At 34.2% G+C, this 25,876-nt stretch overlaps 2 protein-coding genes across 3 annotated transcripts in view; one reads left to right on the top strand and one right to left on the bottom strand.

Annotated features, from left to right (window-relative positions):
* Positions 1 to 16,472, top strand: part of LOC123533517 (uncharacterized) — a 78,977-nt gene extending 62,505 nt beyond the window's left edge. The window contains exons 48-64 of one of the 2 annotated variants that reach the window (XM_053520411.1): positions 318 to 449; positions 804 to 881; positions 1,430 to 1,600; positions 1,931 to 2,050; positions 4,716 to 4,838; positions 8,482 to 8,607; positions 8,918 to 9,040; positions 9,399 to 9,656; positions 9,992 to 10,098; positions 10,798 to 10,954; positions 11,311 to 11,417; positions 11,999 to 12,155; positions 13,091 to 13,117; positions 13,784 to 13,895; positions 14,153 to 14,229; positions 15,573 to 15,664; positions 15,966 to 16,472. In XM_053520411.1, coding sequence (XP_053376386.1) covers positions 318 to 449; positions 804 to 881; positions 1,430 to 1,600; positions 1,931 to 2,050; positions 4,716 to 4,838; positions 8,482 to 8,607; positions 8,918 to 9,040; positions 9,399 to 9,656; positions 9,992 to 10,098; positions 10,798 to 10,954; positions 11,311 to 11,417; positions 11,999 to 12,155; positions 13,091 to 13,117; positions 13,784 to 13,895; positions 14,153 to 14,229; positions 15,573 to 15,664; positions 15,966 to 16,040 — 2,042 coding nt within the window. In that variant the 3' untranslated portion in view covers positions 16,041 to 16,472. The remainder of the gene's footprint in view (positions 1 to 317; positions 450 to 803; positions 882 to 1,429; positions 1,601 to 1,930; positions 2,051 to 4,715; positions 4,839 to 8,481; positions 8,608 to 8,917; positions 9,041 to 9,398; positions 9,657 to 9,991; positions 10,099 to 10,797; positions 10,955 to 11,310; positions 11,418 to 11,998; positions 12,156 to 13,090; positions 13,118 to 13,783; positions 13,896 to 14,152; positions 14,230 to 15,572; positions 15,665 to 15,965) is intronic. The other variant, XM_053520412.1, reaches the window with a different exon arrangement.
* A 4,233-nt stretch (positions 16,473 to 20,705) lies between these two features.
* LOC123535106 (sarcoplasmic calcium-binding protein-like) lies at positions 20,706 to 25,876 on the bottom strand. The gene is made up of 3 exons (XM_045317648.2): positions 25,738 to 25,876; positions 24,264 to 24,367; positions 20,706 to 22,555 (listed from the first exon to the last, which is right to left on the bottom strand). Exons 2-3 carry the CDS (start codon positions 24,362 to 24,364, stop codon positions 22,105 to 22,107), a joined length of 552 nt encoding a protein of 183 aa, XP_045173583.1. The 5' UTR covers positions 24,365 to 24,367; positions 25,738 to 25,876; the 3' UTR covers positions 20,706 to 22,104.

Here is a 25,876-nt window from a genome sequence, read left to right as displayed (position 1 = left end):
GCTACAAAATAATGGAAGCAAATGTATCGAAGACGTTGATTGAACTCCTTGTGATCTGACATAAATGAGAGCTTGCATAATCTAATCTGAAATAAAATGAACTATTGACCGGTCACTAGCATAAACAATGAAAACCTACGTAAGGACTCGTATTTTTATTGTTACAAACATGATGTGAGACTGAGTGTCCTATAAAACACATTAATTGCTTGCGGCGATACTTTCATCAGAACTGGACACAAAAGCACTATGTATTATGTAACTACTCGAGGCATTTATTCCGAATCGGCAGTTATTGTACAACTCAACATTTTCAGATATCAACGAGTGTGATGACAGTGCCACTAACAAATGTGACAATGATGCTACATGTATTAATACGGTGGGGTCCTTAACTTGCGTGTGTCCAGTTGGGAAACAACTTGAAAATGATGACAGGACATGCTCAGGTTTGTAACCTTAGTTTCAGTGCTATTCCATAATTTATATTCCATATTCATATTGGTAATGGTAAAATCTGTAAAAGGGTCCTTTGAAAGCATAGAATGCAAGCAATAAAAATAATAGCAGACTCGGTTTAATTGAGATTGTTTATGAGCGGTTATGAAATGTGCAAAGCCCCTTATCTGTTGAATGAACTCCAAAAGGACCAGAAAAAATAACATTACTGAATCCAAGTATGGGGAGACACGGTATTTCAAAACAAATGGATAAATTTTCTTAATATGTAATGAATGACTAATTCAATCATTTTCAAAGCAGCAAATCTGGGATATATGTTTACTTTTCTCTCTTTTTTTCAGACTGTGATATGTTCCATTATGGCAAAGATTGTTTGCAGAACTGCAGCTGCTTATACGGGAAATGTGACAGAATTGCTGGTGATTTTTTGTTTCAACATTGCAGGCGTAGTAGTTAACTTCGTATTCACATAGGGCAACAGTTTGCCATTTGCATCTTACTGCGACATTGAAGTGCAACTAAATTTGATGACAAAATATTTACAATTATTCTGATATCTAGATTATGTTTATAAAGGGAAACAACTTCTCTGCCTGCAACTATGGCATGTAGACATTATTGCCATCCTTGTGAATGCTTCTCCGTATTATTCGTTAATTTTAAAATAATCTATTCCTAAATGTAGGCTACCGTGACCTGTTGATCACATGCCTCTCAGCGATTTGAGTTAGAAAGCTGGCATAGAATGTAGAAGTCTTTATGTTAAAAAGCTATCAAGATGTCTTACGGCATGACGTTTGTTCTACCGAGGTGCCCGACTGCCTGAAACAGTGCTGGAACACGTGGTATTTTCCTATGCTACAGAAAGCTAAAAAATGCCTTGTATTGCCTAAACAGTGTCAAAGTCACTGTAAAGCCAACAAAATTATAACAAAGTAATACTTTGAGTGATTATACATTTTAACAGGCTGTGTTAGTGACGGCGGTTGGGCTGGAAATCAATGTGATATTGATATTAACGAATGTGAAACCGGACTGGTTACATGTACAGCAGATAATACGGTTTGTACGAACTTACTTGGTGGCGCAATGTGCTCATGCAGTTCTGGCTATACAAATAATTCTGGAGTTTGTCGAGGTACGGTATCAAACACTTGATGAAACAAGTCATTAGAATATGTTTTTTCAATTCATTCTTAACCTTATTATTCCAGATATAGATCATAAAAAGATCCTTTAGAAGCAGAAACGTGAAAAATCTTCCCTGAGAATGGAGGTCTATAAGATAGATAAATAATTCGACGTATTTTATTCCTCCTAGGAACTTATAAGTCTACCAATATAAATAAATAAGAGGTAGTCAATAGGTATCTCTTATTAATTGATTAGTGTTTATTCATATGTGTTTTAGACGGTTTTATGAGCTACGTAATAATTATTATGTATTTGACATACTTGACATTTTCAGATATAGACGAATGTAGCGATGTAAACTTAAATTCATGCGACCAACAATGTACTAATTCAGTCGGAAGCTATACCTGCACTTGTAATAAAGGATTTGTTTTAAAAGGAGGAAAATGTACAGGTAAGTATTTAGTTCATGAACGCTTTAGATACTCAAATATGCATAAATAGCAGAAATATAAAAATTGAAAATAATTGTACTTAACAGTCCATCTGTGATATGTAATCACTTAGAACATATAGCTTAAGTCAGAATTCGAATTCCGGTTACTGCGCATACTTATTGTTGTTATCCCTGATGATTTCATGAGTAAATTATTCTCCGGTAATGTTTGCGGAAAGTAAGCACTTGCCTTATCAAAATTAAATGAGTATGGGAATTTGGGTCTAATGCGACTTTGGTCGAACGAAGGTTTTAAGCATATATTACAGATTGGCATGTTAAAAGTGAAAATCTGCTATTCGGTAACAGATATCAGCCGTTTTCATGGAGAAGTTACCACTTTTCGGACACCATGTTATCATGGTAACATACAATATTTTGTAACAAACATTTGCTTTTTTCTAAGTCTATGTATAAAAGAAACGTCTTTCACACAATTAAAAATATGGATTTACATGATTCATTCTTGAAATAAAATACGTACCATGTAGCCAGTATTAATTATTTCCTTTTATACTGGAAGTTTTCTGTCATGCCCATTTCTGGAGAACTTCTTCTTACAGCGCCAAAGTAGTTTTTGATTGTAGTTTCTGCATACAGTAAGTTTTGAAAAGTTTATAAAGCTAAATACTGTAGAGCTAGTTTAATTAAAATTGTTCTTCTCAAGCCACTTCACTGCTTTCATGGCAACAAACATATTTTTACTAAACATTTCTGACAGCGCATTTAGTTTTAGTTTGTTTTTTGTCTTGACATACACTTATATGATGAAAGTTTTTAGATCATGAGGGCAGAAAACATGTCCTTATTTGTGCAATATTGAGCTTCTTTCTCATATCAGTATTTGTGACAGTTGTACGTTATTCCACCGGCATGATTTCAACTGGATGATCAGCGAATAAACCAGTTCCTTAAGTTTTATTCCCATTCACAAATTCATGAAGGACATATAACTTTCTAAAATAAATCATCATTCTGCAAAACAAAAATACATCAACATTAGCGATTCGTTACTAAAGTTAGCGCAAGGTTACAGAATAGAAAAAAGTGTCTTTATGTGTACATGAAAACAAAATGATTTTCAATTCATCCATACGCCTTACACTTTTCCAGAAGAAAATGCATTTCAAGCTAGCTAAGATTCCGACATACTAGACAAAGACTTCTGAATTACAGTGAAACTTAATATAATCTCAAATACTTGTTACATCTGTTCCTGACCGGTCACTATATAAATATAATAACAATAAATATGGACAGGGCTTTATATAATATGACTAAACACCTTGCCTGACTATGTTTCTCTGGCACTAGAGTTACAAAGTCTTCTTGCGTACTGGTCTTGCATATAAACTTCGTTTAAAATGGTATACGAAAGATAGACACTAATCTGAGTTACACTAGGTACCTTTAAACTGTCACTAGTGTCCGGGATATTTTGAAAACAGTCGATATGAATTTAAGTAATATTTTCAAATTCTACATATCGCTTAAATATTTACTGACCTGCAAAATCGTGAACTGCGAAATTGCAAAACACGGAAATGTTAATAATACTGTTTGATAAATACTACTTTCCTCTTCGTTCATTTATCGTGCCAATATAAAAAATAATTGAACAAAAATGCATTAATTGACGCATGCACGTGCTGAACTCCACCAATTTCTTTGACGTAACTATAATCGAGTATTTCTCCAACAACGTAACGCCTAAATAGGACCGAGGACGTCATGGTGCGTCCTATTAATGTTTGTTTTGTATTGTTAGCCTTTAATTTTGCACCGACACAATTATTTGTCATATGGCGACTTTCCAACTTTTGGTGGGGAGGAAGATACCAGTTCCCATTTGTGCATTATTTCATCACGGGCGGGCACCTTGGTAGAACCACCTGCCTTCTGTAAGCTAGTTGGATGGCTTCCTCACATGACGATTCCGACGTTCAGAGTGAGTTTTGAACCCACATCGGCATATGATTTGAAGTCAGTGACCTTAACCACTTAGCCATGAATCTTCCCTCCCCTTATGCCAACTGTCAAATTGTGGATTTCCTCTTGTTTTTGGCCCCGGTTGAATGTTGTATTGCACTATGTTGATTATGCAAAAGTAAAACATACTTTGTTGCGCAAATATGTACATATTTAAACACTTCAAATAGTAGGCTGACATTCGGTTCATACTTGGTATTCAATCGAAATGAAACTTTGCAAATTATCCTCGCAAAACCAGTAACGTTTGAATAAAAATCTAGCGTAAATTGAATTTCGTATTAATCTATCTATATTTATGTTTAATTAGAAGCTGACATATGAAAGGAATTATTCGCGGAGGCTAATTCTTGCGGAATTTCTTGTTGCAATATTCCATGAACTTAAATCTAAAAGAACACATGCAAGTTCCATACATTGTACCCTCTAAGGTTCAATTCGTATCGCCAAAGCAAGATAATATATGACCTTGAAAATATTTTTGCAGTATTTGTAGGCTACATCCAATGTTAACAGTGAAGTATACTCATATTTGCCCTTTTCGTTGGAGAATCGAGTTTGACTAATGATATCACAAAAAGTATAAAACAACTGTTTGCTAGTTGTATTTTAATTAGTTTCTTTATGACTGTAGACGTAGATGAATGTTCTGGGAAAAATGCTTGTGATCAGATCTGTGAGAACGTCATTGGAAGCTACATATGTTCATGTGCAGGTGGATTTAAACTCAATCTAATTGACAGAAAGTCTTGCAGACGTAAGTAAACCGTTTTATTTCAGCGCAAAATTGATCTCAATATAGACATTAAACTTAGTCTACTTTCGAGTCAATACTGAATTTCTTTTGTCTTTTAGTAAATTCAAAATTTATGACTAGCCAAGAATCTAATACATAACAAATGAGAGTGAAAGAGATTCACTTGCTCTTTATTATCATAATTATGCCAAAAATTAACCTGAACGGATTAATTAAAGTTTTTATAATGTAAACAAACCCGTACAACATTTTACTCACGAATGCAATCAATGCATGTTATATTTTTACAATGGATTGTTTGAATGTAGTGCTAAATGATATGCCCCGACAGAAATTCTCTTTCAAGTTGTGTAGACAGTTGCAAATTTATGTGAATTTCTAAATACCTGCTTACACTATTTGCATCAATAAATGAAGTATCTTTGTTTTCGATAGTGATCCGGAAATAAATATCGCCAAATTACGTACTCTCAGTGTGCTTTTTCTGAAAGAGCGCGTTGAACTTCAAGTTCGTCCGAAGAATGCCGGATTGCTTATGACAATACGTCGTCACATGAAAATTAATACGTCATCACATTGAAATTAAAACGTCAACACATGGAAAATAAAAAGTGTCTACGGATCTATTACCTTAAAATGATAAAATAAGATTTGATAACAGTGGCCCTTTTTGCAAAGTTCTCCTGAACAGTCAACAATTTTACATAAGTTGTTACAGATATTTGATACCAGTTTTAAGATTTTTGGTTATTTCTGATTGTTGGGTATACATCTTACTACAATTTTGTGTAAACTAATTTATCCGCGATGAAACAAGAATGTACCTGAAGTTATAACGCAAAAACTTAATTAATTGCAAAAACGGTTATTCTTGCATAAAAACTACTTTTTTCACTGGATCCGCCCATGTATTAACGGGAGAAAAATCGTGTGCAAACAAGGCAATTCACGTGCTGTTAATACCTGTTATTTTTGAAATGCTTTGCCAGGGACATATGTATGTATTTCTGCGCAGACTGATATTTGGCATCCGCATCTTGTTTCTTCCATAATAACCTCTTGTTGTAGCATTATAGACACAATGTAATCCATAGTATGTTTAGCTGTATCAGTTTCCAACCCCAAACGTACTGCCCCCATCAATTTACGCACTAGCTTCTCTTAGAATATTTACTCCCTTTACAAAGCGTCTGTTCAGTTATTGTAAATAACTGTGAATAAATAAGTATCGCGTGTAACTTGTGCTATTGCCCGTTTTTAGGTATTATATTAATGACTTTTGTTAGTATCAGTCGGTTTGTTTTTACCTGATTGTTCGCAGAATTCATATAATAAACCTCGAAAGCTAGTCACTAGCTTCGTACTCATCCGTACTCTGTTTGTTCGTATTCAAAATAATTCGAATGTAAAGTTGTTATTCTTAAAATAATTGTGTTCCTATTTATCAAATTTTTAAGTTATATGCAAAATTATGTGTAATGTAACGTTTGTAATAACTAAAAATAAAAATAAGATGCTCAAAAACCTTCAAATCACGCTTTTAGTAGTGTTGTTGTTATGTGTGCCCCGGTTATGGATATTTAAAACATGTTTACCGTTTCCAAGAACAACAAGAATGGTAAATAAAAATTGTACCGGAATCGTCAAGTCATCACATATGAAAACAATGCATTTAGTCGTCGTGTAATGTTTTTTTATGCAAGAATAGCGACAATACACGTTTGTTTTGTGTATTAACGCCTGCAGAAGCCCTTGGAATATGTTTGTGACCTCGACCTTCGGTCTCGGTCACAAACAATCCCGCGGGCTTCTGCAGACGTTAATACACAAAAAAAACGTGTATTATCCCTACATAAAAGTCCTTAACCATTTTGAATGAAACTGATGCATTTTTATCCCCCGCCGATGACATCGGGAGGTGTGGGGGAGGGGGGGTGGGGTATTGAAATGGCGTTGTCCGTCCGTCAGTCCGTGCGTCCGTCCGTCTGCAGTCATTCCTCAGTAACTAGCTGGTAGAATTTCATGAAACTTAAAATAAACATGAACCAACATACTGCAATGATGCCCGTCAATTTTGTTTTTTGATTGGTCAATTTCCCTTAGAGTTATTGCCCTTGAGTTAATGAAAAATGCCCAAAAATGTGCTTCCGCAGCCATTTCTCAGTAACTATCAGGCAGAATTTCATGAAACTTGAAATAAACATGCACCAAATACTGGGATGATGCCCGTCAAGTTTTTTTTTGATTGATTTCCCTTAGAGTTATTGCCCTTGATTTAATGAAAAATCCACGTCTGCAGCAATTTCTCAGTAATAAGCTGATAGAATTTCATGAAACTTGAAATAAAAATGAAACAACATACTTTGATGATGCTTTTCTTTTTTTTTTCAATTGATCAATTTTCCTTAGAGTTATTGCCCTTTAATTGTTTAAAAATCTGCAGATTTGTACATAACAAACCAACCAGTTGGTAGAATTTCATTAAACTTCTTTTATTCTTTTCCATGAAAATTTATTATAAACATGTGAAGTTTTGTACCCACACCTGGTCACCACCTTGCCTTGGTCCCCCACTCCCCTCCTCATTTCTTTTTATTAATATTTCTTTTCAAACCTTCCATGAATATTTATCAGCATGCAAAGTTGTCAACATGAGAGATTTTGTACCCTTTCCTGGTCATCCCCCCACACCCCCGCCAAAAAAAAAACAACATTCATTTTCTGTTAAAATGATCTTGACTAATGAAATTATTTGCTTCTTAGTAACATCCTTTACGTTTTGCTGGATATATTTTTTTGCCATTCCTCACCACAAGCCCTTTCGGCGGGGGATATCAATTCATCGAATTTGCTTGTTTATTTTGATTTGCCCTAAAGTTTCTAGCAGGGCTTCAGGACCACTTCCAAAATAACTGTCATGAGAAAAATTTGCCTGATCTGTATCAGTAGGTCATATTTTGTTTGCCTAATCAGTTGTTAGGGAATGTTTCTATTCAGCTTTTTACTCTCCATTACTTTTTTCTTGCTAGCTTCAGTTTATTAGTCATTCAGATTTATTTCCTTTAAATATTCTTGGGTCTACATATTTGTTGTAATATATCTGGACAATGTCTAAACTTAATTAACTAAATATCGTATCATGTGTGTTTGAATATCGAATTATGCGTGTTTGAATATCGTATTATGCGTGTATATCGTATTATGTGTGTTGAAGTATGGAATTATGTGTGTACATCGTATTATGTGTGTTGAAGTATGGAATTATGTGTGTATATCGTATTATGTGTGTTGAAGTATGGAATTATGTGTGTATATCGTATTATGTGTGTTAGGGCGAGGGAGGTCGGATTGAGAGGACAACATGTTCCAAATGTGATTTTTGTTTGTTTGATTCGTTTCATACATGGAATGCTAGCATTTAAACACATATCAAATGGAAAAAACGCAGTTGCCTAACGTTGTTTTTATGTCAATAATCATTGTACTGATTCTTTATATCTTCCTGAATAAAATCTTAAAAACATTCCGTCTGAAACATAGAACGCATTAAAGCAAACTAATAACGTCTGTTCGTGAGAGGTAATGAAATATTTTCTCGATACCTACACATTTGCACTTTCATAATCTGAATTTATACTTTAAGCGGAAAATGAGTGTAACGACAAAGAAAGGACTACCTGCAAGCCAAATACCGCATGCTCTGTGAAGGATGGTGAAGTAATTTGTACTTGTCTGAAAGGTTATCGAGCAATTGGAAATGCATGTGAAGGTAGAAATCTTTCATGATCTGTTAATTTCAAACGACAAAATAACATAACATATCTATGATAACCCCAAAACGGATTAGATAACGTGTAATTGCTATCATATAGTTTAAGTAATTATTGTACACCACTCTTAAATTTACAGAAGTGATATTTGAATAACTTGGTAAATGTTTATTCATAGAAAATGCTGTTTATTCATAGAAAATGCTGTTTAACGGGACAACATACATACATAAAAAGATAACTAGATTAGTAACATATTCAACAAGAAGCCTAATATACTGATAATTACAAAATTAAATATTGTTACAGATGTTAATGAGTGCAGTACAGACACGAATCCATGTTCCCAAAATTGCACTAATATAGACGGAAGCTTTCGCTGCAGTTGTTACACTGGATATTACCTAGCTGATGATCAACTGACTTGCCAAAGTATATCCTCTCAGCATTTGTCTGTCTAAAAGTTAGATTATGTCCAAATTTCAAATTTGTAAAAACATGACCATATAAACTGTCTAGTGAATACGAAATAGTCATGTGTCTAGATTTAAACTGAATTGTGTGTAAGAAATGAATGTACAACTAGACAAAAAATTTGTACAATCAGTAAAATGGCAGTTTTTGACAAGTGTCTATTTCTACATGATCTTCCACTGCGAATACATACACCTTTATATCTATAGCTACTCACGTTAAGTATGCCTCATGAGATTTCAACATTTAAACTTGAAATCCAGTGATCTGTACTCACTCACCAATTTGAAATACAAAAAAAAATGTCTTTCTTCAGAATGCAATGTTTGGAAATATGGTAAAGACTGCAGCGCTAATTGTTCTTGTAACAAACTACAAGCAGAGAAATGTGACTCTGTTACTGGTCATTGTGAGTGTAGACCTGAATGGACTGGTGCAATATGTGGTGATGATGTTGATGAATGCACAGACGAGACAGCTTGTCCGAATAACTCCATATGTATGAACTTTGCCGGAGGCTTCGAGTGTAGATGTAGAAACGGCTACTTTACAACAGGAACTGGACACTGTGAAGGTAGATATGAAATCAAGGTTTAGAAAGAATGCATTAAGATAATATCATTTAATTAGATAACTGATATTATGTCTTAGATACACGAGTTTAAAGACAAACAATTTGAATCTAAAGGTTCTAACACATTTCAAAATTAAGACAACTACATGGGTACTATTTTAAAATGTGATAAAGGAAAAAAAGTTTTAAATGAGAAACATTTCTCATACAAGCAAAGACCCTACTGACAAACTAATAGATTCTTCAAAATAATGTGATGAAAATGCCAATACGGATAAACTGAGATAGATCATTTTTGTGTAAATCATAATAACATGTTTGATTTTATAACTAAGAATGTGATAACTGGCATTTTGGGAACAGCTGTCTTCAAGATTGTACGTGCAGCTTCGAGAACACAGACGATTGCTATCACGAAACGGGTGAATGTATTTGCAAGCAGGTAATACATTTAATATTAAATATATTTCATGAACAAATGACTGGACCACGTACAATGCATTATAATTATGAATGCATTGTTTATTTTACAGAAAATACGGCTAATAATTCACTTCGCAGTTTACATATTTTTACAATTTTACACGCGATAGTAGTTTGTATCTTGGTTTTCTTAGCTAATTGTTTTTGTATAGTTTCAAATGTATAGGAGAATATCTAAAAGTGATTCAATGTGCAGGTTAATGTATCATTGCTCTAATACTATGCAATGAAAAGCTTTTTAAATGTATGATTATCATATTTCATCTTGTTATCAGCTAATATTTTTACAATCTCGGGCGGGGCATATGTTCTCCGTGACGATTTGATAAAAGACATTGTGTCTGAAATCATTTATCGTCTTCCTCTGATTCATGTGGGGTGCAGTTACTTGTGGAGAACAGGTTTGTACTTGTACAGAATCCAGCAACACTGGTTAGGTTAGCTGCCCGCCGTTACATGACTGAAATACTGTTGAAAAACGGCGCTAAACCCAAAAACAAACAAGTAAACAAACAAACAAAATATTTTTACATGAATTTACAAGTATATACAAATAGTTCCATCTAACTACCCGAAATTTCAAAGGCAGAATGAAAAGTGACAGTTAAAGATATATCCGCTATATTATGTATTTCCTTTCGTATTGTTTTCTTTATAGGGATGGACGGGTGTAAATTGCACAACATATGATGACGAATGTACAAAAGATACTGATGTTTGTCAAGAAAAGGCAAATTCATTCTGCCAAAGCAATGCTGGTTCTTTTAAATGTATATGTAAGGATGGCTTTCTTGAAGAAAATGGTCATTGTAAAGGTAGATGATTAGCTTATTTAAAGCACTTTTATGAACAATAATACGGTAGGAGTTTTATAAAACATTTAAGACATAGTAATATCTAATGGGGATGACGTATGCTAAGAAGATTTTGTATTTCTTCAGATTTATGGAATGACACTAAATGTGAAATATTCAGGAGGTACCAGTGTTTGACTGGTTTCCTTACAAATGCCATGTTGTCATTTGAGATGCAGTTTTCTGTATTCTACCTTCCGCAAAATGTGCATTGTAATAAAACGTTATTTTCATTGTAAATTTTGTTTCGGAGGCCCATGTTGTACAAAAAGGAATTGGTGTTTATAAACAATAAGAAAAGTAACGACAACTTTCAGAATGCGATGACAGCCATTATGGGACTAACTGTAGTAAGAAATGTTTGTGCAATAGTCTACATACAGCGTTTTGTCACCATGTAACTGGAAAATGTACTTGCAAGGAGGTTTGTGTTTCCATTCAGTTTTTTGATTTTGAATATTCTGACTTTAGATTTGTTATGTCCTGTATAGTTATGTATAGTTACTTTTACCATTCACTACATTTACTGCATAATAAATAGACGTGAAACAATTTTAACTGCCTTTAAAGTCAGACAGTGAACTCTGTTGCAATACATAGTTCATTATCATTAATTATATATATATATAGCACATGGCAGTGAGGGTGTTATGTATATTGTCAACCTGAAAAATGTATTAACACCCGAGCCGATAGGCGAGGATGTTAGTACATTATAAGGAATGACAATATCAATAACATCCTCACCCTGACATGTGCTATTTATTTTATTATACCGAAGAAACCATTGAGTGCGATGAGAAGGACACATTTGGTTATTAAAATCATTACCCGGAGATTATTCGAAAATGCGGATCGGTGTGAGAGACATTAAAATTAATACATTTTGAGAGGTTGGGACTTTGCCTTAGGTTTTTACATGAGGTATAATAAATTCGTTTAATGTGTATGTTTTAAGAAATTTTCTTTGAGACAATTACTATGTCAGTTGTTAATAATTGATAGGGACGGTCAGGTGTTCACTGTACGGACGATATAGATGAGTGTGTAACCAATGGAACTGTGTGTCAGACAAAGGCTAATTCTACATGCAGAAATACAGACGGCTCGTATGAATGTGTTTGTGATGACGGCTTTCAAGAACAAGACAATATTTGTACAGGTTATTGTAAAAGTGATTTGTAAACTTGTACCAGTAATAGTAATAAAAGTTCATTTTTACATACACAGGCATGACATACACCAAAAGCCAAGACTATATTGCTATTAACATCATTCTAGTAAATCAAAATCGAAAAAGAACGGTAAGCAACACACTTTACATGTTGTAACATTGATCTACTCTTCTGCAAGTAGACGAAAATGTGTTTTATGATATAAGAAAATATTTTAAAATACTTAATTTTGCACTAAACATCAATCTCATACTTAACAATAATGAACAAAACAAAACAAATATGCAAATGATTTATCTATTTAAAAACTAAACTGTTTGTTTTGCTTACATGTATATTGTTGTTAATAATTCTTTATCTTCAAATACTATTGCATGATTAAATTATTTATAGGCCATTACAGTGATGCATGCATTATTTCACAGGCCTGCACATGTTTGGATAGGTTTGTAGTTATCGGAAGAGGCAGGGATGTTTTCTAGTATTGCTCTTTGCTCTGTCTTGTACAGGCTCTTATTTTTCATGACGTGTAATTTGCACCTGGCCGTTTCAAACTTTTATAAATAAGTGAATTTATTGTTGACATATATTTGTTTGTAAACATATAAAATATATCGTGCCATAGAATTACGAAAGTAAACACGGTGAGATATTCACAATGACCCCTGTGTTACTGATTCTGCTTCACGTCAATATGAGGGAGCTTATATCAATTACAGGACCACTGCGAGAAACGTACAATGCTTTGTCACCACATACTGTTATAGGAATATGTATGGAAAATGAAGTTACTGTACCCATTTCATTCCATTCCATAATTGGAGTAATCTTCAATTTAATTTATTTCTAATTGAAAGTTTTGTTATCAAAGATTAAATGTTATGGTCTAAGAGACAATATCTGATTCGTTTCACTTTTACAGATGTTGAGCCAACGACTGCGAAGTCAAGTAAGTAAAACTAATGAAATCTAGGAATTTTCGGTTTAGTTTCTATTTTGTTTGGTGTATTCTGTGAAGTGGTAGATGATTTATTCATAAAATTGTCACATACTCGTTTCTGTTTAAGGAATAATAAGTTCCCAAGTGTGGTTTATCGTAGAATAACCTGTGTTTTGAGTTCTTATGCGTAAGAATATATTGTTTCGCATAAGAAAGAAAAACTCTGGTTATTCTACGATAAATCACACTTGGGAACTTAATATTTCGATTCTAACACGACATACTATAGTATCAACAATGTTTGAAAAAATGGTTACTACTTTTTACGAAATGAACTACACTTCGTGCTACGCACCCGGATCATTCAATACATAGAGGATGACGTCACTACTTTGGGTTATCGCACATTCTAACATGACCAGCAAATAACCTATATACACATAGGAGAAAATCCATCAACGGTTATTTTGCGATAACCCATGCGCGTGTAAAGTAATAAAAGGATAATAAGCTTTGCATCGAGAAATACACACTCGTCCTTTAGAGAAATATTAATTGTGCTCCTAAAATTACACAAAATTCCCTCTGCAAAACTCGTTCATATCTTCCTATACAATGCTAATAACCTACAAATTGTTCATGCAGCATGAGCGGTTTGGTTTTTGTTTTCCTTAGTGAACTGGTCACTGGTTATTGGACTGTCTGGGGCGGGTTTGTTCCTCGTGATTATGGTGGCCTTGACAGTTGTTGGGTTGCGAAATATCTCTCGAAGACAGAAAAGAAAAAGGTATGGGAAGCCTAGGTAATTTTGTAAAGTTGAAAAAGAAACATGTTGATTCGAATTATATCAATACATAATATATAAATCATAGCAAATCTAATTTGATTGCTACAGTAAGTAATGCTTTCATCAGCCGTGAACATTGTAGTCAGTGTTTTCAATACATCTAGAATTCAACGTAATTGAAAACGAAGGCGATTCATAAGCGTGCTTCAAAAAATATTGGTCTTATTTTAGGCGATCTAAAACTTAATTTTATTTAGGTCACGGTCAAGCCAGAATACCCGCAGACCTTATGGCCAGCGCTCTAATTACAGCAACAAGCAAATGAGGCAGGAAGGTATATATATATATATTTACACATGACTACGATATATACAAGTTTGTATTTAAATTTTTATATTTCGTTACAAGCCATTTAGCTGCAGACAGTGTATAGAGGCTGTCTTGTTGTCAACTATAATCTAATTTTGAGATCAATAGTGTTGAAAATGAAATCTTAGTCTTGATTTTCTTATGAATATTTAACGAAATGACGTGACAAATATCGTTTGTAACTGAAAGGCATGTATTGTAATACGTATCGATGTTTTTTTATCATCTTTACTCTGAAGGCGTTAAAATGCTTAAGATGTAACAGTACAGAGTATAACATGACTCTGTTTTAATATATGAAGATCTTTATTTTTCTGTATTATATTTTCTCTTATTACAAGTTTAATTCTGGTGTTCATTATCATTATTATACCAGATTTATATAGCGCCATTTTCATGATAAAACGCAGCCACACTGCGCGAAATTCATCATCCACTAGTACAAACACAGAGCGATCTGACCAGATGGACAGAGTGAGAAAAAGCCCCCAGAAAAGACAGACAGAATCCTTTTTAGATACAGACTTGTCCGGCTGACTTAGCATAGCGCTTTGCGAATAGACAGTCTGGTTCTTTAACATGCCCGGTGGATAGCACCGATACACGCGAAGCCTCTTTCCTGGGAGTGGTTAGGTGGGAGACACTCGGGAGCATCTCAGAAATTTCCAGTGCCTGGACCGGGATTCGAACCCCGGACCTCTGGATTGACAGTCAGACATGTTACCACTAGACCACCGGCCCACCTATGCATGTGTAAACCCTGCCAAGTAATGCTCACATTTAATAAAGCTCCGAAGGGTATTGTGTTAAATGTGTGCGTTAAAGTGAGGGTTTTACACATGTTTGAAATCCTGCAAAAAATTATTTAATCCTTTCAATTGCAAGTAAATCTGTTTCCGCATCCATTTGTTCATGTTTCGAGAACAATCGTGTTATCATTTTTTAATCGTTACAATTATCACGGGATATTATATATATATATAATTATGTAACTAGTTTCGCCATTGACAAAAAAAATGGATGAAAAGGGTTGATCGATGTGTGAAAGTCTCTGCTAGACCAGTCAAACTGCTTGAAATAATAGATGAGCCGTACCACGACATAGAGGCTTTTCGACCAGCATAGATCCAGATCAGCCTGCGCATCCGCGCAGTCTGGTCAGGATCCATGCTGTTTGCTAACAGTTTCTCTAGTTACAATAGCCTTTAAAAGCGAACAGTACGAATCCTGACCAGACTGCGCGGACTGGTCGAAAAGCCACTATGTTTGTTTTCTCATGGCACGGCTCAGATATTGATATAATTATAGATGAAACATCCACCAGCGAACTGAGACATTCAAACTGGAGAGAGAAATTTTCAAGCACACCACGTTTACGTCCAAATGAAAACTTAACTGCCGTAAGTATTTCGTAATTGGATAAGTCAATCAGGACACTAATATATGTGAAAATACTATTTACTGAATTGGTCTCAGAGCAAAACAAATACATTTTCTGTATCAATTCAGAAAATATATTTTATTCCTAACTATACTTTGTGTCATTATGTAAGACAACTGGTTTTAAATTTCAGAGTTTTTGTTTTTAGAAAAATGTCAAAATTCTATAGAAGTGAAACGAATAAAAGCAATTATAATATATTTTTATAGTTCGAGATTCTTTTCATTGTCACTTATATTACCTTATTCTACATGTTTCAGTACATCCAACCGTACCATATCCCGCACGCTCGAGCAGCTGCTTACAGTGATGCCGATAATAACAACCAGCGGTAGATGCTTGATTTTAAGGCATAGGCTTATTATACAAGCTTCTTGACGTTTTATTTTGTGACATCTTTAAACATTTCTCTGTCAATAGACAAGTTCCTTTTTTAACATTGTGCACTTATTAAATAGCAAAGGCGTTTCTTAGACCGGTACTATCGACATCGTAGCCGGAGCGCCTGTGGGTGTAACAGTGCTAGTAACGACGTAAGACGCGGCCTTTTCATTTAATTAGTTGTTTGGTTATATACTTAAAAGCAATACAGAGTTATGTAAAATTTAAAACAGTTTATCACATTTAGCGTAAAATTGAAAATATTGACGTTGAATCTTTTAACCATACTCGGGGTGGGCCAGAAACCTATTTGACATGACTTATTCGAGTTGTATAATTGTCACAGTTTATTGTTAGGTATTTGTATAATACACATATATATATATTGTGTTAGACATTATTTTCCTAACTGATGGTATTCTTTTAAGTGTAACACTCTTGTTAAATGTAAAATTAAGCATTTGATTTTTTGGTCGAGCACGCTTAGTCGTCACTTTTGGCGGGTCGATGTATGTGCGTGCGTCCGTCCGATTTTGTCCGGACCATAACTTCGCCCGTTGAACATACGTTACATCCGTTGCTTGTCCGGTAGTAGTTCGGCCATGAATCAGGTCCACAGGACAAGAACGGATGCAAACCGGACAAATACAGCATAAGGAACGCACGAGTAACGAACAGAACGCATACAAGCGCATTGCTACCGTACATCTAACGGACAACTTTGTCCGATGATGTACGTTCCAAATTTTGATTATGCTCAAAACCTTCCACCGGATGGAACGAACATCGCCGGACAAGGAGCGCAGGCGCCGCATGAGAACCCGGAAAGAAACGCATGCGAACGGACACGAACGGATTGAAAATTTTATTCTAAGATGGACGTCCGTTAACGCTATACGGTGCAGTGTGACTGACCCATATGATTTGTTTTTTAGCTTTATTTTAATAATGTTATCCATATTTTCCTGTTGTCACACACGTATTTACACACATAAGAGTATAACAGGCATGCACGGACCATAATAATTTCGAAATTTGACGCTTTGTTCTTTAGTATTTTGAGCCTTCACTGCTGAACATTCAGACAGGAGTTTGTATACGTAAACGACTGGAAATGTGTTTTTCGTTGGGGCGCCAGCAGATTTGATGATGTTTTTTGGGGTTGGGGTTGGGAGATGGTATATTGCTTTTGTATTCCTGTTTAGCTCTTAGAACTGTATTAGTATTCACATGTTTAATCATATTTTTCAATTGTAATAAGTTACGTTTGTCAATACAATCACTTTCTAGTACTATATGTTACGTACGCGAAGTAGTAGATACTAATTATATTATAACTGCTCTCACTCAGGTACACAAGTAGGCCTACAGAGTATATCGCAACCGATTCTTTTGGATCAGTACGTGGCGGCTCTACACTTCAATACCACAGTTTTTATCCTACCCTCATACAAGATATAGCACAAAATCGGCCTGCCTAATAAACTTTGCTATATCTAGACGGTGTCAAGATATTACTTTTGCGGGAACTTTTAAAATTACATATTTCATCAAAATTTTGCATTGAAACCATCACCATTGTATTGGAAATTTCTGAACTTAGAAAATGAGTGGTCAGATCAAATCTTTTTATCCAAAAACAAAAACGTTATTGCTATTTTACACTTTAACAGCACTTCAGCCGGAAATTTTGAAAACATTTGTTGTTTTTTTTTGGAATTTTTGCATTGAAACCGCTATCATTGTATTGGAAATGTTCTAACTAAGAAAAGAAGTGGTAATATCAAAAGTTTCTACCCAGAAACTAAAATGTTATAGCATTTTTTTAAAAATTTTATCCACAAATTGAATTGTCTTGTAAACGTCATATACTGTGTCAAGATATCACTTTTGCGGGAACTTTTGAAGTCACTTACTTTATCAAAATGTTACATTTAAATCATCACCATTGTATTGGAAATGTCTAAACGTAGAAAATGAATGGTCAAATCAAAGGTTTTTATCCTGAAACAAAATAGTTATTGCTATTTTTACTATTACAGCACTTCATTTTGAAAATTATTTTGTTCCATTTTTTCGTTGAAACTGTTATTATTGTATTGGAAATGTTCTAATTAAGAAAATAAGTGGTAAAAATAAAAAGTTTTTTACCCAGAAACAAAAAAGTTATACATTTTTTTCAATTTTCCACAAACTGAATTAGGCTACACAAGCAAACGTCGATCATATTTTTTCCAATTTTCTGAACAGGTAGGATAAATAGAACATTAGATTACTGCCTGATAGATTTAAATTTATAAGGCGAGTGGAAGAAAATATATTAGGCGAGGCTCTTCTCTATTTACTAATAACCTATAATAATTGTTTCAGTAGCTATACTTCACGTCATATTTGATAATTTATTATGACCGATGTCTATATGGCTACATCTCAATACTACAATCAGCTGCATAACTAGTTATAAAATTTACGTCACATTTGATATGATTACTGTCTATATTGTTAACTTTAGTTTGCTGTCACCATATACTTATCCTATATTTTGCCAAATGCGTCTATGACCTTCTGGTTTATATGAAATAAAATCTTGAAATTTTGAAATCGTATTTTGTCAACTATCACAACAGAATCACCATTAAAGTTACTTTAGTATGAAAGCTAATCTCAAGCCTTTCATAACGCTGAAGGAATTTTTAAAATCGGACCACTATTGAAAAAGATACGGCAGTTTGAAATTTAAGAAAATGGTGAACATGGAGGCAGCCATTTTAGTGTGTTTATGACGTCATTTACACACTGCTGAAGTTTTATTTAGCAAATAACCTTTTACATAGATTAATGTCATATATTTCTTGAGAGTAAGATCTAAAACATGGTAATTTCTTTCATTATAGCTGGAAAACGGAGAGAAATTATTGTACAGAAATAATTGAATATAGTTCAAATAAGTATCTAAAATTTTAATAAATCCGTCATGTTGTTTTTTTTTTTGCCATGGAAACAAAATGGCCGCAGTTTTGATCAAATATTAAAAGGCTCATAACTGTCTCATTTTAAAACCGATTTTGAAACTTCTTTCTCTCCTTTAAATGATTTAAGAAGATGGAATTAACATGAGAACAGCATTGCCTTTCCTTTTAAGTGAGGCGGCCGTAAAATCTCGACAAGACATTGGGCTCAGTGTAATATGTTGTATTTTTATGTCCTTTGGGATCATGAAGAGTTCATGTTTTCCGCTTCAGCAGGTGCAAGGGGCATGAGGGGTGTTGCACATTACCAGAATTTATTATGCCGTTCTAAGTGCTACGAGTTGCATAATGCATATTTTACTAATGATCTGAAATACATACAAGACACTGAAATATGTAAACCCAAACCTTGAAAGCCTTGCAATATATAACGTAAATGTTATAATGATGCCACTAATTTGCCACTAATTTGTATACTGTTACGACTCGTTAACCTGGTTCCCGACTGGCTGTAGATTAGTTTTTTTAAGTAGAGACAGTAAACAGAAGTACTAGCTTAGAGGCTCTCAAATATTCATGCACCAAAGGCACTTTGGAAAAGCTCATTATTAAGAAACAACAACATTTATTTTTTTATGCGATTTGCTAATGATCGTTCATAGTTCTGTATAGATATTTTGTTTGAATATCAATTTTTATATTTATGTTTTTAGTAGCTTTATAGCTGCGAATAAACTGTAAAATTTGACAAACTACTTTTATGAAATCTTGTCCATTTCATACGATTCCTTTGAGAAATATGACACTGAAAGTACAACCGCAGTGTAAAATTTCTGTATTACTGTATATCACTAGGGTTATTAGTTTTATTGAATGCAGTCTTTGCTTCCAAAGGATCTTTTTTACAGATTTTATTAGTTATCATGACATCTTGACATCAGCCTTAAAGTGCCTTTAAGTAAAAGGTATCTCCGTATCTGGATTATGTGGTGTTATATGGTTCATGGAGACTATTCAATATCTGAGCCGTGTCATGAGAAAACCAACATAGTGGGTTTGTGACCAGCATGGATCCAGACCAGGCTGCGCATCCGCGCAGTCTGGTCTGGATCCATGCTGTTCGCTTTCAAAGCTTATTGTAATTAGAGAAACTGTTAGCGAACAGCATGGATCCTGACCAGACTGCGCTGATGCGCAGGCTGGTCTGGATCCATGCTGGTCGCAAACACACTATGTTGGTTTTCTCATGACACGGTTCATCTATGTAAGCTGTACATGCTTAAGTCAAAATAAACCTAAGATATGTAACATATAACTTTAGCCAGATTTTGAATTGCATGATAACATTATTAATGTTTTAACCTGAATTAAGTCATTTCAATAAATAAATTCCCTTCAGTTCGTGAATAGGTTCCAAAGGATCTTCTTACAGATTTAACAAGTAGATGGTGAATAAATTAGATACTTAATGCCCATTTATTGTAAAAGTGGTACTTAATGTGTTCGAAAGTATATCACTTGGAAATTTTTCAATAAAGCCCGTTTAATGGTCACTTATCGAAGCCTAACATTCGAACATGGATTAACTGAGTTAAGTATCTATACATTATAGTTATATATGAATATGACAGGGCAAAAAAATAAAAGTCATTTGAGTTTACTCGTTTATTTGGTTTGTATTTGGTATTGGCAAAGCTGAATATAGTTTACCATAAAGAAATCGTTAACACTGTGATGTCTTCTCGTGCTTTTCGATTGGCATTTCAAACATTTTATATAAGATTTCAACACAGAACAAGTAAAAAAAAGATAATTTTACTACCCAAATGGGAAGCAAGTTATTATACTAGTATTTAAAATCCCGTTTCCCGTTCGGGAAGTAGAAAAAAACAACAACAAAAAACAGTGGTTGACTTCCTGAAAGGGAATGTTACCCTACAGAATAGCGGCGACGGACTAACATATGTCAAACGACTGGATTTATCAATAAAAAGTTACGAAATCATGGGGCTCACAAATGTGCAATTTATTGTCTCCAGTAAAGTATACTGGCATTAAAGTAACTCTTAAAAATGGAAATAACAATTTAGCAGATAGCCTGAGACTCTTAAGGGGGTCCAAATCCAGACATCATTCATGGATGGCTTTTAATTATGCAAATAACGCTATTGCCGATGTTTTTGTGTTTAAAAGAGTTTTTTATTTCGGGTGAACGTGTAGAATAGAATTCATCTATGTTTTCTGTTACAACACTCAATCGGGCGTATCAAAAAATGAAAAGAAAAAAATCTTCATTAGTTTCTTTTTCAACAGAAACCTCTATTTAGTCCAAATACCAAAATTATCGCGTGTACAATACAATTTGGGATCTTATTTCTGCTCCGATTTCACATTTTTTTCTTGCATAAAACAGTAGGGCCACTCTTTTTTCAGCAATGATAATGCTCTTAAAAATATAAGTAAATATGGTTCATGACGGATTGTGTGTGCTGCAGCCACCGAACTTTTATCAATTTTATATTAGATCAAGTAGGTATTTATTACGTTTATGCCTACACGTGCATGGCAGGCTTTCAAACCCACTGCAGTAAGGTGCGAGTGATAGGTAATTAAAAAGGCCCGGAATCAGTTCAGAATCAATAAACAAGGAATTTTCACAGACGTTTGAAAATATGTCCCAATATCCTATTAATTCAATTGAACTTAGTGAAACATAATCCAAAATGAAGTAGGGGTTAATAGCTCAAAATGAAGGAGTTTGTGTGTTTGTAAAATAGCTTCAAGAGTTATTTCCCATTAACAAAAGTGCACATAAAGACTAAGGTGATTATAATTATTAACTTATTAAGGAATCAAGACATCATTAAAGTCAAGAAATAAAAACGACAAAACGAAATAGCTCTTCAGATAAAACAAACAAATAAAATATTCATGGCGAATTAGGAAATTAAGATCCAGTTCATCGGTTCGACATACATTGACCTTCTGATTGAAGCGTTTTGTGATATAAAGTCAAATTATGGAATTAATTGCTCCTTGTGTAAAGCTCTTAAATTTCTACAATATTGAGAGCGACAATGACAGGTTTTTCTTTTGTGATTACGTTTTCATCACCATTACACATGTATTCGACAAAAGACTCTGTGTAGTCATCGTTATGTACGAAACCCGGCTTCCTTTGAGGATACGACTGTATGAATTTCTTGTCGAAATTCTGCTCAACACCCCAGCATCTCATACAGACGGCCAGTTCCTGCTCTGATATACAACCATCTTGATTAACATCAAAAATATTGGTAACGACAGAGGTAGCATTTTGCTGGTTGGCTCGAAACTTTACAGGATCAGCGTTGTACTCTTTCGTTAGTGTATCCAGGAACATTTCCTCTGTGACTTTGTCTTGATCTTTGAGGAAGCACTCTCTCCAGAAGTAGCGGAATTTTTCTTTTGCAGCTGTTGTTTGTTCAGCACTGAATTTGTGATGAGTAGCGAATCTATCTCTGTAATGAAAAACACGTTCACTGGTACATTAACACACCTCTGGAGACAACATTTTTACTTATCAAAATCAAAATATTTCTAGTTTTTCATAACATTTACAAATTTGCGCAGAGGTTAAGCACATAATATAGATCTTATGCATGTTGACTCGAAACTCTTCTACGGCAATTAATTTCCTTTAATTTTATTTAATTTTTATTCTATATCTATTTCATCTATCCAATCGTGAACGTTTATTTGCAACTCTTGTGTGTGTGTGCGTGCGTGCGTGCGTGTGTGTGTGTGTTCCGGTTTAACGTCTTTTTCAACATTTTTTCTGTCATATAAACGATCATGTCTACTTGTAGCAGTGCGCACAATGCCCAATTTGCAACACGTGACCGTACAATATATTACAGTATTGGACGCACATACGTACACAAACCTCTGTTTTTCCGTATTTGGACGGTTCAACAGTCCCATGTTAAACATACGATTAAGCCCGAAACGCGAGAAAATGTTCCGATTGCAAATCGGGTGAAGTAGGCGCTCTAAGTTCAGAGTTGAAATCGGGGTTATTTGTCGTTTGTTTGAAAATACTGTACAGGAAAGGTAGAAATACAATATTCAAACTAAAATAAAATTGATATAGAACAAAAAGCTTATTTAACATTGCACTGTACAATACGAGATATATTTGGACTCGTACCGACCTGAGAAAACCATATTGGTCTCGCCTACCGGCTCCTCCAATATGATTTTCTCAGCTGTGTACTCGTCCAAATATATCTCCGTATTGTACAGAACAATGTTAAATAACCTAATATCATTCTATTCTACATAAAAATTATTCAGTTCGTTTGTGAAGCTTATATGGCAGATGGAAAGACTTTACTGTTGTAACTCTACAGTTAAATGCATATAATCAACATACAATTGGAAGAAATAAAAACATGTTTATTTAAGAAATAATATATCCCAAACAGTGATTTGTGATTGAATAAAATCATTGTTTGGATAAGATGCGAAGGAATTATATCACGAGGGCGAGTGATATAATGAAACGCATTTAAATCACAAACAAGGTTAATTTTACACAGAACAAGTGGAGAAATATGGACGAAATTACATATTTCAGGACTTGTAAGAATGATACAAAGGAAATTCTGCCCTTTTTCTGCTGACACATTCGCGCTCCAGGTACACCCTTCGTTTGCATTTAATTCAGTAATTAGAGGGTATTTATAAATTCCTTTACATCATACTTACAAGACCGGAAGTGTCTAATTTCTTCTATTTTCTCCGCTTGGTCTGTGTAAAATTTAGCACTCAAACAATTTTGGAACCGCTTGATCTGATATATAAAGGTATCGCCAGTATGATATTGGACAGTAGCATAACAGAAATACAGATACATACTTATCAAATAATGTACAAGTAAAATGATTTGTTTCTTCAGTTGTCATGGAGTAGATCCGTTTGGAAATCATGTGATCCTCAGGGTGTAGTATACTGACGTATGTTCTTTCTTTTACGATCTATATTTTGAAAACTCATCTCTTAGAGCCACAACACTCCAGTCTTCTACGTAATGTTACACTGAAGAAATAGTTCTATATCGTTTACTGTAGGCCTATATGATTGAATTTTTAAACACTGAAAGTCCGTCCATATATGAAACACGAGAAAGTCATGCGTTACCACTTCTATATTTATGTTCGTACTTACGTGAACAGTTCTGCGTCTTCTATTGTAATTATGTTATCTTTATTGATGTCATTTACATGAAATATAGCCCTCCATTTTCGTAATAGGAAGTCGTTAGCCATTTTCTGAGAAGAAAATAAAATATAATTCAATGAATGTATCATAAACTGGCCTGTTTCTGCCAGAAACAGTACCTTAACCCATGTCAATTGTCATCAGAATCTCGAATACCTGGCTAAATACGTGGCTAAAAAATGGCCTGAATACTAACAAGTATATATTGAAGCACAAGCAGGGTTTAGATCATAAATAGGGAACCGATGGTAATAATATTGTAATGATGTATGCTTTACGAGAATAAAAACGTCTGTTTAAGAAATGATATATCTCATTTAGCAATTTGTTGATGGTTCGAACACGACCCGCTTTATCTAAGAAGTATATAATATACCTCATTTTGCCAGACAAATTCTGAGTATTTTCAAATAACAGAATAAGACATTGTCCATGCGCGAGAGAAAGAATAAAAGCTGCTTACAGACAGTGACAATATTCGATATTTCCCACTAACTGACAATACCCATATGTTTGATATTTGCGGTTGATAACAAAACAAAGGTATGCTGATTAAATATGACATTGTATATTATGTGTAAAGCGAACACACTCTACATATTAAATCATCTTTTAGCGACAGTCCGACTGCGATGCACTCACATGTTGTATTGACGAATGGCAGAATATGCTAACATTTTTTCTTCATAATACATTCTTCTTGTTTTGTTGGGCGGCTAAATTCTTACTCAGATATTATACACTTGATGACCGGCTTGCCGGTCAATAGTCAAAAGTTTTGACTATTTACCGGTAGGCCATTCAAAAAGTATTCTATTATATGACATCAGAAATGTTAATGAAAATGTTTTACCTATTACCCAGGAAACATGTGCTGAATATAGACCGGTCATATAGCAAAACACGTGCTGAATATAGACTGGTCATATAGCACAACAGGTGCTGAATATAGACCGGTCATATAGCACAACACGTGCTGAATATAGACCGTCATATAACACAACAGGTGCTGAATATAGACCGGTCATATAGCACAACACGTGCTGAATATAGACCGGTCATATAGCACAACACGTGCTGAATATAGACCGGTCATAAAGCACAACACGTGCTGAATATAGACCGGTCATATAGCACAAACTATTGAAATTTTGTTGAAGCGTGAACATTTTTATCAATAAATAGTCTTTCTGTTTTCCGTTAAGCATATGGCATTATCACTGAGATAGTTACAACTGACTGTTAAACATTACCATACTGAATTCAAGCTTTGGTTCATGTACTTTAAGTTGGACAACAAGGAAATATATTTAAATACGTTACACAAATTTCGTTTGTTCCATATCAATATATTTCTTACCTAATTTAAGGTTTCATAAATGTCTGTATATATTAACAATTTGCAAAAACTGGAACTTACTTGTCTTCTACAATAATCCTTTTCCTTTGTTTTCTCAAAGGGTGTGTTATTTGTACGTCGCTGTTCCGGCTAGATATTTGTTGTAGTTTCTTGTAACCTTCTTTAAAAAACAATCATATCGTTATTTATCGTGTAAGCG

Source organism: Mercenaria mercenaria, chromosome 12 (genome assembly GCF_021730395.1).
Source record: "Mercenaria mercenaria strain notata chromosome 12, MADL_Memer_1, whole genome shotgun sequence".
NCBI lineage: Eukaryota > Metazoa > Mollusca > Bivalvia > Venerida > Veneridae > Mercenaria > Mercenaria mercenaria.
The sequence above is the reverse complement of the archived record's forward strand: the minus strand, read 5'-3'. Positions and strand labels throughout refer to the sequence as shown.

Excerpts from the sequence above, each read along its gene's own strand:
- LOC123535106 (XM_045317648.2), bottom strand. The coding sequence starts at position 24,364 with ATGGCTAACGACTTCCTATTACGAAAATGGAGGGCTATATTTCATGTA. Across the intron at positions 22,556-24,263 it reads GAAGACGCAGAACTGTTCAC|AGATAGATTCGCTACTCATC; the intron begins GTAAGTACGAAC and ends TTTTCATTACAG.